Below are 16,132 nucleotides of genomic sequence, written 5' to 3'. Positions count from 1 at the left end.
GGTCCTGCTAGATTTAATTAGATAAATCATCAATAATTTGCTCAAATTTCCATCTTTAAATATAGTCCAAATGTCAAATTTCAAAAAAAAAAATTGCTTATGTCATGTTTATTTAATCTTTTGGGATACAGCTTATGCTGACATCTGTGGTAAAGGACCCGGTTGCCAGTGGGCTTATAAATTAACTATCTGTAAACTAAGAAAGTAGGTTCAAAGCATTTTAATTCCTCATACAGTATTTCTCATAGTAAACATAGGTCAAATCTCTTCTTTAAGTGAAAACTACAACTTAGAAATGGCTATAGAAACATGACCAGAACATCAGTGATATATTAAGGCAGATGTTTTTTCCTCATACATAAAATACAATTATCACCTTTTTTTTTTTTTTTCCTTTGCAGCAGCCTTAATCTGAGATACTTGTCCAGTCATTGGACATGCACTGGTATATGTTTGATGACTTACCCGTGGTGACTGTGTAGGCCTTCCAGTTTCTATGACCATCCTAATCCATTTTATATGATATAATTCAGCTGTCACAAAGCACTATCCCCTTTCTTTTAGGGAAGACCTCCTTCATATGAGTCTTCTAAGCCATGCAAGTAATCTAACCCAAGGAAATAATCCCAAGGGATCCACAGGACCTCATTAGTGCTTGTCTTCACTTTGTGACATGGGTAGACTGGGTTATATGGTCAGCAGCATTGCAGTCCTGGTCTAAATTGGAAGACATCTGTGCTTTCCTTCTCCGAGTATCAGTTCATCATCACTATGTGGCAGCTTGCGTTTACTGTTCCAAAATTAGTCTGTGTATGAAAAAAAAATAAAAATTGTACTTCTTTGCTCGGCTAGAGACAACAGGAGGACCTCCCTATGCCAAAGATTGTATGTGATGAAGAGCATGAAAGGAGAGCAAAACCCTTCTATCTGCTAAAGGAGGACAGTGTGCAGACTGGGCTTTCCTTAATTTCACATCTCTGCCATTGGTGGATTAGGTGAGGAGAAGAGGAAACAAAAGAGTAAGGGAAAGACTTGAGAGAAAAAGATGGAGCTTTCTACACAAAAATGGTTCTGCATTTGTCAGAGGTGGAGAAATAAGCTTACCCTTTCAAACTTTGCACAATGGATCAACCTTGCCTTGGTACATAAGAGCCCGGGTGTAGTTTTCTTCATCAAGCCGGAAGCTTGTTCATACTTGGCTATTTACAGGCCAATGAATTACTTCTCCAAAAAGTTCCTTTCTTGATAAATCAATCTGCTTGTGTGTTTGCACTATATTATGTAAGAAGAGCCTTGTCATCTTCCTGAAATAATAGGACATTGTGAGATACAAAGTATTTATGGCCAGATTTAAGTACTTTAAAGGAAGCAAATTATTGCGGCTCCAGGGCAGCAGTAACTTACATAGTGACAACTTATACATGTTTTATGTACCTATTTACTTCAGTGTTCACTACAGAAATATAGTTACCATAGCAATGACCAAGTCACCAGATTTCTTTGCTAGTTCTGGAATACAGAATACTCATATGCCACCTGAACTGTGATTATTTCCTGCACAAGTACTAAAAGTAGAAGTTGAAGGTGTCACCTACTTCTCTAAACTAACAGTAACATATTGATTTACAGAACATTTTATGGTGAAAAGCAATTGGTGCAAGTGGATCTTTGGTTGCTAGCATCCCAGGTATTGTAAATCCTTTGCCACCAAACTGAAAGAAAAGCTTCACTGGCTCCTATCAGCAGAGACTCCACTAGTATATACTGAATCTTTCATCTTGTGTGGAAAGTTGGTACCTACTTTCAATATTCCAGGAAAATAATATGTGGTATTCAAGCAGATATTTTCTCTCATTTTAAGTTCAAACTTATAAATAAACCCACCTTTTGGCTATTTAATGCTACTTAAAATAGCATCACAAAAAGTTGTTGTTTTGTTTTTGTTTTCCCTACTTCTTGCTCTACTTTAGAAGTGATCTCATTTATTTAATGGCAAAACTGTTAAGAGTTTAGATGGTGATCTTGTATATCTTGGATTACAACTCTCTAACACCGATAGAATAGGGAAGAAGCTAAGTACCAAAATTTCCCAAATCAGCATTATCCACTGGGGCAGTGGCAGGCTTCCACACTGACAGGTGAAAGCTCTTTTACCACGGATATAGACTTCTCCTTTCCTATAGCTGATTTGTGTTTTCTAATGTGTAGACAGTGCAAGATAACCTGAATGCATGTAGCAGTTGTGGGTATTTGAAGAAAAGCAGTCTGTTCACAGGAATTCAAGCTTAATCCCACATTTCAGTCATTCTAGTTTTACATGGAGTTGACTACACAGGAAAATTAACCTGAACTGAAATAGCACATTCTTAAGCAGAAAAGCTTTAACTTGGATTTGTATTATGTGCATTTATGGACAGTCTTGTAGTGGAACAGTTCTTTGCCCCTGTTTGACTTACTTTGAAAATGTATTTAACTTAAGAGGAGAAGAGTACTGAATTACTGAACAAGCATATCAACACATGGAGAACAACCTGTGTGAAAATGAAAATGTAAAATTGATCTTCATTTAAGCAAGTCAACTGAGTATGACCACTTAGCTTCATGGTACTGAGTAGATACGGTGGAAAACTTTGTCCACAAGGCCCCGTCTCTGTGTAGCTGATCATCTGTGTGATTGATTAGGTTGGTCACTCTGTCTCTACACTTTCACCACATGTTTTCATAGCCAGGAGTGTTCCAGCTATGATGTTAAAACTTAGAACTCCGTTTATACCTGTAGGAATAAGCTGGCCAGATTTGTGTTTTATTTTTAATCTCTATTGGCAAATATACTTAATAGGAAAGAACATGCCTATTGTATATGGCGAAGGTAAAATGTGCATTCACATGTGTTGTCACTGCAACAGACTTAGAAATAAACCTGGCTCATCTTCTGGATGGAGGCTGTCTGTCTCCTCCTGAAGTCTGACAACCAATTCTTGTTCTGCAGCTACTTGAGTATTGTGTTTCTTCTCTGTCCTCTTGCTGGTGCAGCCACATGGTCTGGGGTGGATTCCAGGGACATGTTCACACACATGCTTCTCCGCTGCCAGGAGCAGAGGACCTAATTTTTTGTCACATGAAAAGAAACTTTCTGGTACAGTACATTACAAAATGCTAGAGACTTATTTCATGAAATGGGAACACCGCAGGGGAATCTGGCAAGGAAGATGTGTTTATGTAACTGAATTGAGTGTTGCAACTGCCATCACTTAGTTCCCTTGGCTGCAGTGAGCGAGTTGTGAGAGAAAAACAATCCAAACAGAGATCTTCAGGCACTGAGGGCAGCTATAATTACATGCAAATAATTAATAAAAATGAAATGGAACATTATTAGAAAATACAAATACCATTGATTTTTCTCATGTGATCATGTGTATAGAGCTCATTGATAGGGGTAGAAACACCCAGGCTCTTGCATTCTTATTTGAAGTACATATTCTTGGGGTGTCTTCAGCACATTCTGATATCCCAGGGAGATTCATGACACAAGAGTAATTGCACATAATGTAAACAAGATCTGCATTAGTTGGCTCTTTTACTCAAACTCCCTTTCCAAGTCCAGATGTGTGATGTGTAAATGTTAGGAGAACAGAGTCCTTATGAAGTAGCTTTATCAAATGCAGCTAGTCTTCCAGCAAAATGGAGAAAATATAAATTAGAGCTCAAGACCTTGGTCAAATCTGGTGCATAAAATTTTATGGCTATATTTAATGTTCCATATGTGCTTTGGACAAGTGCCATGTTTGTAAAGAACTGCTTCAATATTATTTTTTTAAAGTGACACTTTTAGCACAGTATCCTCTGCAAACTGTTCACTGTTCACCATGTGAGCTAGCCAGACTCCAAATAAACTGTTTGTTTTCATGGTCTAAACCTAAGATCAAAATGCCTTTGGAGTAGGGCATGTGATTTTTTGAAACATAATTTGGAGAGAGGTGGTTAACTTGACTGAAAGAAGACAGGGTGATATAAAAATCTAACAAGAGACAAGGAATTAGGAAAATACGTACATGTCAGCTAGCGCTGAGTAAGTTCTAGCTTGTTGTTTATAACAATTCTGTCTTACCATAATATATGAGCACTACATTTCTCCGAGCTCTTTGAGGAAAAACAAACCTCAAACTAAGGAGATTCTACAAATCTGTGCCACTTTTCAGAGGTTCTAGCCTATTTTTTCTTCATTTCTCAGTCCCTGAATAGCTGTCTCTTAAAAAGCTTCCAGTGCAGCATATGGTGTGCTGTTAATGCAACTACTTTTGCTCTGAAAGCACATCACCATTGTTTTAGAATGTTCCCAGTCATTTGTTGCCTGATATTTAGAAAATTATTTATTACTCATATAAGAGAAAGTAATACATTTTCAAGAGCCTAAATCAGAATGCAGTCTTTACAAAAGAGCAGTACTACTATGACCCTAGAGCTCTCTTCAAATTTTGTATAAAATGGTAGAGATGCAGCATCATGGAAGAAATTCCAGGAGTCTCTTGTGTTGGAAAGGGTGAGGCAAGCTAAATAGTTTGCGATAGCTTCTGTTATATTTAAATACAAATATAATGCTACAGGCAGAGGGAAGAAAAAAGATTATTTACACTTCTAAGCACTCAGGAGGTGTGAGAAATCTGTAGTGAAGGGCTTGAGCAAGTACACAGCTAAAAATAACTTGTCCAAAACTGAATTACTACTACTACTATTACTACCACTACTAATTTCAGCTTCAGAATAATTTGCAGGCTTACATATATCACATAATAAAATAAGAAATATATCTTGTGCGATTTTAGGTACATTTCAGGTTCATTTGCAATATGCCAGCATATATTAAGTAAATATATAACTGTATGTTAAAATATAATGTCAATCTGTGATTTCAGGAACTAAAAAATAGTTGTTAGACAAATCCTAAAATAAATGTAGCATTTTCAAGATACAGAAGTAGAGGTTAAAATGGTAACTGTTCTGAAGTATAGCGGAGGATTATAAAATCTTCTTTGAGTCTTGGAGTATACAGAGAACATGCATATGGTAGAATCAAAGATAGTAAGTTAGTTGTATGTATTTTTTTTAAACATTATTGCTAGAAAACTATGATATGTTTTTATGATCCTTTAGCACATACAAGTGGTGCCACTAGGAGAATGTCCTTGCTTAGCAGAGAGTTAGATTTTTTTTCATAGGAATTCATACATATTCATAATCTTATTCTTTTTTACTATATCGTTTTCGTTTTCTTTTTTATGAGTGTGGTGTCTTAAAAGTAGAAAGAAGTGCTGAGAAAGCATATAGATGCTTTCTGTCAGAGGAATTTTGAGCCCTACTTGAAAAGTTTCACTTTCATCTTTGAAAGCAACCAGTGTGATAGTTGTGATCTTTATGCATAAGCTAATTTTGAAAAGAGAAAGCAATTATAATTAAATAAGTGATTTGAGTGCATGAATAAATTGCTTATAGATCATTTGCATGTCTGCTGCCCAAATCAAGCCAAATTTATAGCCCACATGAAATAAATATTTAGGTGAAGTTCAGTGGTCAAAACATAAACAAACTTCCACGTTTTCTTTGATTTTGGTTTGCTATGTTGATTCCAGTAGCCCTTTGGCCAATAGCTGCTGGCTTGAGAGTTTTTCATAGTCTCTGAGAGTTGCTTCTTATTTATTGGAGCAACTTGTTGTGGTTCATTTGTAGTTTCTGACTATCCTTCCTTGCTGTGTGATCATAGTTGCTTGATATCTCTACTTGTGTCTTTTCTATCCTAACAATCACATGACTTTTCTTCATACATCAGTAAAGTCTTTGACAAAGTCTTTCCCTGTCTGCCTGGCCCAGCATGGACTTTATCCCAAGCCTGGAGTCAGGAGCTACTATTTTAAAGCAAAATATAATGTCAAGTTTTGAATGCCAAGTTTTGGACGACTGGAGAAATAGGCTGACAGCGATCTCATGAAGTTCAACAAATGGACAGGCTGGAGACCAACTGGGTGAGGAGAAGCTGAGAGCCTCAAGAAGAAGAGGCTCAAAGGGGTCTTATCAACACATATAAATACCAAATGAGAGGTGGTAATGAAGATGGAGCCAGGCTGTACACAGTGGTGCCCAGTGACATAACGAGAGGTGGTGGGCACAAATTGAAAGAGAGGAAATTGCACTTAAGCGTAATGAAAAAACTTGTGAAGGTGGTCAAGTGCCAGAACAGGGTTCTCAAGAGAGCCTGCAGAATCTGCATGCTCAAAGATACTCAAAACCCAAGTCCTGGCCAACCTGCTCTAGCTGACCTTGCGTGAGAAGAGGGTTGGACTAGATGAGCTTCCAAGGCCCCTTCCATGATTCTGTGATTCTCTATTAACTCTTTAAAACGTGGTGGAATTTGTGATCCCTCTAATTGCCTTACTTACGCTTTCTTTCATCCTCTGCTCTGTGTGAGACCATTTCAGGTTCAGGTTGGCTTCTTTTAGAAATGGAGCAAACATACCAAAAAGACACTTGTCCTCACAATTATGTCAGAAGCAGGGAAATTCTAATGGTAACTTTCACAGATTTTAAAAAATTTCTGCAATAAATTAGCAACCTGTCCAAGATGACTATAAGTGCCTCATGCATATCTGGAATCAGAGGACATTCTTCAGTCAGGACCACAGTCACCTAACTACGGTGAGATTGAAATTTTGCTGTTCTGTACAATGAAAGTGTTTTGAGAGAGCCACCCATACAGACTGAGAATAGGCTTTTCCTGCCATGAAGGAACTGCAGTAGGTAAAATGGGAAATAAAGGAGAAAACTTGAATGTCTGTATCTGTATATGATACACAGATAAATGTATCATCAAATTAGCATGAAATAACACAACAAAGTCTAATAAGAAATTTCAAGACAACTGGATTCAAACTTAATTGGAAGGTTAAAATGCATAATATTCGTATCAGTTGAAAAGTTAGTGTTATTGCTGGAGGATGCAGTGAGCAATTTTGTTCTCTTGGTAAGGTTAACAAGCAGTGCAAGCCTAGCACATGAAGAGAGTTAATGTGATGATTGCTCTTTATAGGGTTCCCAGTGCCATATCCTTAGTTATAATTCTAAATGGCTGTGCATGACATCATGCAAAACAAAGTATATAGAACAACTCAGTTCTACTGCTAAAAATGTGTTAACCTTCTAGCTGGAATAAAGTCCTGCTGTATCCCAGCACTTTTAGCACAGTATCTGATTATTCTCTTCATCTGAAATTGCTAGATGAGAATATCTTGTCAGTGATTTCAGGCTAGTCTGAGTGGTTGCAATCATAGGAGGCCTTGTTGGAAATGATGCAATCTTTTATTTCTGTTTGTCATCCTTCAGCCAGAAGGTTAGTACTAAGAGCTTACAATGCGCAGCATTAAAGGCTTCAAAAGACCCCACGCATCTTTTATTTTTATATGTGTATAAAACTCTTATCCTCTAGCTATTAAATTAATTTTAATGTTTGTGTTCATTTTTATGTTCTCCTGATTCAGTGATGATTAAAGGAGTCTTTTCTTCTCCCAGTTTTCTGATCATGATGCATCTATTTTTAAGATAAAGATAGACACATTTGTATAAAGAGATGTTGTAAGGAAGTATAGTTCACTAATTTGCTGCTTCTAATCTGTGAGGAGGGAGATATGTACAGAGTCATAGCTAGTTCAGTTCTTTAGGTAAGGATGTATAGCAGAGATATAAGTAATAGCTTTTTATCCATCGTAAAATTTCAAAATGGCTCAGAGGCATATCACTGCTGCAGCTGTGGCAGACCTTGTAATGGCATTACGCTCTGACTCAGGGTGATTTTTTCCATAGAAGATTCTAGCAGGAGCTATAGTTCTGGTAATAACCTAAGTAGCAGAATAAATAACTGAATATTAACAAATTGTACGTAATGCAGATGCTCCAGCATGAACCCGAGCAGGACAGGAAATACATTTTTCTTCATTCTTTACACGGTAGGCTTTTTCAGACTAAACCCTCTGGTTGAATGCCAGAACCCCCTCTGAACATTACAAGTCTAATCCCATATGTTATTTCTACTTGTTCTGAATATTCACTTTGATATTATTATTTTATATTTTCACCTACTGAGTGAAGGTGTTGGAAATATATTTACCAGTATCTTTCGTACTACTGGAGCAAACTGAACAAAATGTTTTAGGATATGATAGGAACTCTTGTTATCCTTTATGAACAAAAGCAATTTTCAGGTCTGGGACTACTCATAGGAAAAGCAAAGAGGGGAAGAAAAAAAACACCTTGGTGTTCCTTTATGATAATCTGCCCATCCAATTGATACCAGCTGTGCTTTCTTCAGTAATAGCCAGTGAGGGGGAGATACTTGCTCAGATACTGCTGATTCTCAGTGTCGGTTCCCAAGCTGTCTGCAGGGTCTGTCCATTCTGTGACCGGCTTTTATTGATCTTCTCTGAAATGTGAACAGGTGTACACCACTGACCAAATCAAGATTAGTTTTCTGTGCTTGTCAAAGGAAAATAATACTGAAGCATTGTATCCCTGTAACACATCCTCAAGTACAGCTCGAACTTGATCAGCTGGAACAAAATTTCAGCAGATATGTGTTTGTTTCAGAAAATATGCTGGGTAGTTCGTAAGATTTCTGTTTCTCTCTCAACCTCTCATACGACCCATATTAAAGCAACTGTCTCTGTTGGGGGGCAGGGAGAAGGATAAAATTACATTCACCTCCTGAGCCCTGAACGCCTTTGTAAATGGCTATTTTTTAATAAAGGCATACAAGCTTGTACTGCTTTTGCACAGTGAAATGTAGTAACAGTTGACCTAAAAGTAATGCCTGTCTAAATGAGACTACAGTGACACACAAGGCTGGATAGGTCAACCTACGGTGTTTGGAGTAACAATTGATGACTATTTAGCACTGAATTGAAGAGGAATGTCTGCATCTTGTCCCTAACAGACAAGATGCAGAACAGTAAATGTACCATTGGCACTAAAGGTTAGAGATCCAGCTAGAACTACAGCCTATGGATTTTCTATCCATTAATATTCAATTAAGAGAATGGTAGTGGCCATTCGTTCAAGTCATGTTTTCAACTGATCATCAGATAGTCTTCAACAGTATTTACCTCTGATTGCTTAGGTACATCAAGGTTATCATTACCACAGCTTTGACATCACCTCTATTTGCTTACCATGAAAGTAATCATAGTTCTTGCATGCTGCTGATGAATGGTTTTTGCATGCTGTTTTTGCGTGTTAAGAACCATGGATCTGTTATGTCTATGTGTATGTATATATATATATATATATGCATCTAATGTTTTCTCACTTAAAAATAGGATGGGCAATAAAACGAAGTGTAAGTAAGTTTGGCTTTGTGTAGCGTGCACAGGAGAGTGGTGCCATGAAGCTAGGGAGTGAATGTATGACTTCTTTGTTATAATCCAAAGGCAGCGACAAAAAATCCATTGTCCCATCTGTGCATTAAGACAAATGCCATTTCCAGGGTCATGTTTAGTGTAAACTGGCCTGGAGCTGGAGGGGTGGAAAATGTGGCATGGCACAGCTCACTCTTCCCCATCCTTAAAAACCAGTTTAGCTCTTGCACTGTGATGGGTGTTTCATGAAAGAAAGACCAAAAGCAGAAGCTCATAGTGATCTTGATGGTAGTGTTCTTTGGAACTGTATGGCTGATGAATGACTTATCCTCTGACAAAAAAAAATAGGGAGCTTTTACCAAAAGATGTCTTTTAAGGACCTGTATTCAGAATTACTGGGCATAACATACTGCTGAAATCAGAGGTTTTCAATACCTATGGACTATGTAAAACAAAGGGTACAGCTCTGAAAGCAGAAAATTTTATAAGCTCTTTTCTAGAGACAGAGATGACAGAGTAAAGATGACAGTAGACAGGGAAGTAGGAAGGATGAGTGCCCACCTAAGGAAAGCTGAGGTAAAAGTGCATGTGTTATAATGAAACAGAAGACTTTTGTGTCTGTATTGTGATGAGGCAACTAATACAGAAATGTTTTTGTTTTTTACTTTTTATTATTATTATTTTAGAAAGCTTTGCTTTCCATTAGGAAATCATGAATCAAAACATCTATTTCAGAAACAAAAGTCCTTAGTACTTGTCTCTATTATGAGTCAGTCTTACACAGAATGAGGTTGTAGATATCAGAAACATCACCTGCATCAAAGTCTTCCCCGTAGCTCCATTTGCTTATTTTACTTTTTTGTTAAGCATTTCGTTTAGATAACAGGGTTTTAATGATAAGATTTGTTCAACATTTTGTTGCAGCAAGCAAGGCAAGCTGTGGAAAAGCAAGAGACAGTATAAAGAACACAAAGTTATAGCAGGATTAGAGGTGAACTCATCAGGGTGATTGATAGCACTAAATGATTATACTGAAGAAAAAGGGCATTATTTGAGCAAAATGCACATAGCCTCTAATGTGTCCAAGGAAGCAATGTAAATGGGAGAAAACTAACAACAATTGATACTTCTCAGAAGAGAGTCATACAATACCCTGAAGCTGAAGAAGAAAATGTTTTAAATAGATTTTTAGGAGATTTCAGCAGTAAAAAGTGTCTTGTAAGGTGTAGTGGTAGAGATACTATTCAAGTTACAGTAAAACATGGCTGACACCAGCAGGAGTCATTCGACCAAATGCAAACACCCACCGAATGGTCCTAATAGCCATTTGCTGTTTTTTATTGAGCAAATCCACCGAAGTTTTGTTTTGGTTTGGTTTGGTTTATTTTTTCTTTTTAAACTCTAGATGCCTCTGATTTAGTGCAAGGATCTGCCTCTGCGGTTATGCATGTTGTATGAGTGTGTGGTTGTTTAAGATTATGTTGATTCGTGGGACAGGGTGAATCCACTGAGTCACAGATTTGTGCAGAGGAAGGGGGTGGTATTCCTGAAAACGTGAGCAGAGCTTGTTTTTTGAGTTTATCTCGGGTCAGTCAGGAAGTTTACAGCTGCTGCAGTAGGAGCTCCCTCAAAACCTGCCAGTAATCCCCCACTCCCCGCTTGCTTTTTTTCATTTTATTTTCTTCCCTTTTTTCAGGGGTAGTGGTCAAGAGAAATTAATGAGAATGTGAGGGAGCTGCACAGGGCAGTGCTGTAACGTGTGTGAGGTGTAGGTTATCCTCTGAGATGCTGCCGCTACCAAGGATGGGGGTGGGATTAGCGTCAGAGTCTCCTGCATTTGTGTTCTCGTGTAATTATGGGAATGCATTCAGTGTGCAAGGGTATCATTGCTGCCCTGCTGTTTTATCATTTCTTTATGAGATAATGTTGATTTCAGCAATGAAATGCAAATTTAGTTTACAGTGCTCCTTTTCTCTGTGTAAAGGTTAAAATGCATATTGTAGATAATACTATTGGTGCTGCTTTTGAACAGTCTTTGTCAGCTAATTTCAGCAATACATGGTTTTAAATGCTGTTCAGTGCAACTGCATGAGTTTTATTTTGGCCTACATGAATTAAATTTAACCCAACATGCATGTTGTTACCATTTTGGCTATAATTTGATCAAATTATCATAAAACATTGGTACCAACAAAAAAATTTGGATGTGCTGAGAATATTTAATATGTAGCGTGCCTTCTGTGTGATACGGCAAACCGACCACATGATTATTGAAGTTGAGCCATCTTAACTCTACAATCATAAAATGTTTCCAACACAGGGTGTTAACAAATACTCACAGGAGTGCAGATGCTAATGACTTTTGTGTTCAGAGGATATGTTTTGGTTTACTTACAAACAAAGAGTTTGTCTTGCTGATGATTAAAGCGCTCTGAATTTTAACGAGCCCCGTTACAATGGCCATGGTGTAGATTATAGACAGCTCCATTTCCTAAACGTTGGGGACTCCAGCAGCAATAAAATACGTGCAAGAATGGGAATAGTTTTCAGCTATCAGGAGAGCTCAAATGTAACAACAAGACTAGTACTAACGGAAGTTGTCTTTTTTATTGTTATCTCTAATTTATCTCGCTTTCCTGTGCAAACTGCTCACTATTGTGCAAAGGGAGGGGGTGTGTTACCTTTGGTGACACTGTGTTGCTCCCATTAAGGAGCACTGTATGCTGTTTGCTTCAGCAGAGCTGTATGTTTTAGGTGTGTTTTGTTTCGATTTGTTTTTCCAACCTGCATGAGCCAAAGAACGTTTCATAACTGCTAACAAATCCCATTTCTACTTTAGGTGGTATGGCAATAAATGTGCTCTTGTGGTTAGTAAAAAGAGTGTATAAAAAAGGAGTGTGAGTGTTTTAAACATATTTAGTATAAACAAGAAGAAAGGTGGGGGAGAGGGTGTTATGAACTGAGATGTGATGCAGACGGTATTGGAAAATAGCTCTGAAAATGCTGAGTTGGAATAATGACTGAATAATGTCTAAAGTTTATCAAAACTGAAAGAACTCCTGATGTGAAATGAAGCCTCCTAAGAAAATTCTGTTCTGTCGCTGTGTTGCTTTGCTGTTGTCGCATGTCATGCATGAATGAAAATGCTGCATTCTCCAGGGAGCGGTAAAGCTTCTGTGTAGGTTGTTTATTTCCTTAATCCCTCCTTCTTCGTGATTTCCAATGTCAGATATAAAATGGAAAGCCTGTAAATACAGTGATTATCATACTGATTATCACCTGCATTAGGGAACGCCCCGGCTGGCCACTGTAACCCCAGCAGTCTCCACATGTTACAGCCACTTCGATTTTAACCTGACTACTTTATTAGATACGTAGAGCTCAGTATGAGGTGCCCTAGGGCTGCACAGATGGGGTCCGCTTGTTTCCTGTTCTCACTGTTATTGTGAATAGATACTAAAAGCTTCTCATTGCTTTTATCTGGTTAATTTACTTTGAACTGGCCCCAGCATTCAGGGCCTGCTGAACATTTCTCACCATTTTGCAAACACCAAACTGGCGTCTCCAAAGCTGTGTTGTGAGCTTTTCTCTCCGTTTTGCTGGAAGGGCCTTAATTCTGGAAGGGGTGTCATTCAGGGAGATGCTGATTCTCCGGGAACTGTAGGCTCAGTCCTTATTGAAAGAAGCTGTTCGTGAGGTTTGGTTGATAGAAGAGCAGAAAATTAAGATTGCTGGTGTTCTGTGGCACATTTAGACACCCTTAGATTAGAGGTCAACTGCAGGAAAATCTATGATTGTATGCTAGCCGCTATTATTCATGGAGCTGGGCAGCAGACCAGGCTAAAAGATGGAGCGCTAGCAGGAAAATCCAAAGATAAGATACTTTTTAGCAAATGTGCAATCGTTTAACTTTTCTGTGGAAGGGCCAGGTCTTTCAAACCACATGTGCTATGCATGGGTGCCCCAGTACAGAAAATTAAGATGAATTCTCTCAAAGTCTCCCACATAAGGAAATACTACTTAACTGGAATAGCTTTTTATTTCACAGATGTAAGAATGTACTGGTGTCCAGTTTCCTGGCCAAACAATAGTTTAACACAGATGTTAATGTCCTGCTGCCTTGGGGCATTAAAGAAATCCCCTAAGGACAGATCAGTGCAACTTCCGATTTCACTCGCATGACCAAAAACCTGAGGTTAAAGAAGTAATCTGGCTGCAGTACATAATTCTTGGTTTATTTTCCTATTCTCTGCCCCCCTTAGCACTCCCTTATTTCTCTTATTTTTGTTTTGTTTTTTTTTTTTTTTCCTGTGTCCTGGTCCCATTTGAGGCTTTCTTGATTGTGTTGCAGTTCATTGTATGTGCATCACTTTATAGTGGAAGCTTGCAGGCTCCTTTTTTTTCATATGAGCATAGGCTTTGTTAATCACATGCTGGTTTAGGAAAACACTGCATGATATCTTTGAACCCTACACTCCGTCTTGACAGCCAGGCTAGCAAATGTCATTGACTGTGTGATGTACAAGAAGGAATTCAATTGTAAGTAAATTGTCAAAGTGGCTAACCTTGCCCGCACCCAATTGTCAGGACCATGATTCAGTTTTTCTGTCAACATCAGCTAAGGCTAACCCGGTCAGCCTTATGTTCCTGCAGTGAAGCAGCCTGAGGAGTTGTGCTTTTCAGCTGATCACATTTTATTAACCTCAACTTACTGTTGTTATAATCAATTGTACCCACTTCAAATTCTTAGATTGCCCCCAAATTGGCAGATCATATAGGTCCACGAGTATGTATTTTCTGCAGTATTAAAGCTGTCATAGGGACGCTGGCCTTAAATGACGTGGTGCAGTAGTTATTTTTGTTTAGTTGGATCGACTCGCTATTCAGACTCGAGCCTTATCCGTCTATTAATATCACTTGGCAAAGATAATCTGGAAGATTGCTAGTTAAAATGTGAAGACTTTGAGCGTTGTCTACAGTATTGGCAATGTTGAGGTAGAAAGTGAATAAGGGAAAAACATTGCTGTTGTCTTCTGTCTCCTTGCTTTTATTTCAAAAGAGATTTTAATTGCTCCAATTAATATAAATAAGAAATGAGGACATTCTGATACCCTGATGTTTCCTCTGTTCTTTGAGGAAAAGAACATAGTTAAATTGCCTAAAGCAGTGATTAAGACATCAGAGTATTTTAAAATGCTCTGATTCCACCACAAGGGTTTGAACACATTTCGTGATCCTATTTTTTTTTATGCATGGTAGACGACAAATGCTTTTTAAAAAATGGCTTAAAAACCTCTATCCCATGAAGTGCATAAATAGAGATATCATGCAAATTCAATTAAAAATATGTCTGAAGGATATTTGCATGGCTATGAAATAGTGATTTCCTGCTTAAAGTCCTACATCCAGCAGTAACTTTCCTCGCCCAGAAAAAAAACCTATATTGTACCTTCTTCATTTGAACTTGTGGAGTGTGTTGACATGGTGCTGTTGTTGGGCTAGCGGGAAGGAGGGGGAAGCTTTTGGTGCAACTATCAGGATTGAACAACTGTATATGGGGATATTGAGATAATCGTGTAAAAGGAAAACTGGCTGAATGAGTTTCAAGATGTGTTATTTCTTCATTATCTAGCACTTTATAATTAACTGTTCTTTTTTTTATTATTGCAGGAAGCTGCCACTTTTGCTAGAGAGCAAGGCTTTGAGGTGAGTTAACCCACAATTGCACACTAAACAGATCCTAAAGGTTTTTTTTCGTGCTGATAATGAAGTTCTTTTGGACAATGATTGATGTGCTATTATACTCTCCAAGCCTCGCAGCGGTTGCCATGGAAACTTGGCAGTCGTCATGGTTTCTTTGTTCTGCCAGCTCAGTGTTATGACGCACTCTGCTAGGTCTGCACCCAACATCGCCTACAGATGTTATTTATTGAATTTTGAAAAGCCTCTTGGGAAGCCGAGAGGTTGGGCACGGTTTCAAGCTGCCTCTGCAGATATGGGACCTGTCAGTTTGTTCAGTTAAAAAGCTACCTCATTAGCTGCATTACACTCCATAAGGATTCGCTGCTAAGGCAGTGGCGAGGCAAGACTAAATAGTGAAATCTAACACCGCTTAAAGAACTTAAACCCTGCCATATGCGGATTATCATTATGCAAATGAATTTTAGAAAGGTTGTATATAAAATTGTTAGGTACTGATTAATGTAAACCCTGCTTCTCCAAACAGCTTCTTTCCGAAGGGGTGGTGTGGAATTTCTGTTTCAAAACAGATTCAAGTTGGTGTTTTCCATCTGTGCTCTGAAAATGCCTGATCCTCTACTTTATTCAAGTAAACACTGTTGATTTTACAGTGATTCTCAGAGCTTTTGATTTCATCTTCTTGAGGAATTTATTCAAGTGCCTAGACCTTTTTATAGTTCCTCTCATTGGCTGCATTCAGATAACTTAATCTGCAAAGCTATCAGCTATTGGTCTCTAATGCTCGATTCAAATAGGCAGGTTTTAAATACTATAATTAATGTGACAACAGTTGTACTAATTTCACAGATAGTAAGCGATCTCACTGAAATCTAAATTGCAGAACTGAACACACATAAATCCTTTTACATGTTTTTTCACTGGAATAAGACCCACCTTAATTGATTTGTTTGCAATGTGGAAGAATAGATAGGAGTTTGACTGCTCAACACCCATTTTGCATAAATAATAGAGCCGCGCAATTCGAACCGCGTCGCTTT

The 16,132-nt window shown here is 38.1% G+C and overlaps 1 protein-coding gene across 2 annotated transcripts in view; it reads left to right on the top strand.

Moving 5' to 3' along the window:
• The window catches only part of ADK (adenosine kinase), a 278,828-nt gene that overhangs the window by 215,703 nt on the left and 46,993 nt on the right, over positions 1–16,132 (top strand). For both annotated transcript variants that reach the window (XM_084526511.1, XM_084526512.1), the window contains exon 8: positions 15,066–15,101. In XM_084526511.1, the coding sequence (XP_084382637.1) occupies positions 15,066–15,101 (36 nt within the window). The remainder of the gene's footprint in view (positions 1–15,065; positions 15,102–16,132) is intronic.

This window comes from Aythya ferina (genome assembly GCF_964211825.1).
Source record: "Aythya ferina genome assembly, chromosome: 7".
Taxonomy (NCBI): Eukaryota; Metazoa; Chordata; class Aves; order Anseriformes; family Anatidae; genus Aythya; species Aythya ferina.
Note: the sequence above shows the minus strand (reverse complement) of the source record. Positions and strands in the feature narration are given on the sequence as shown.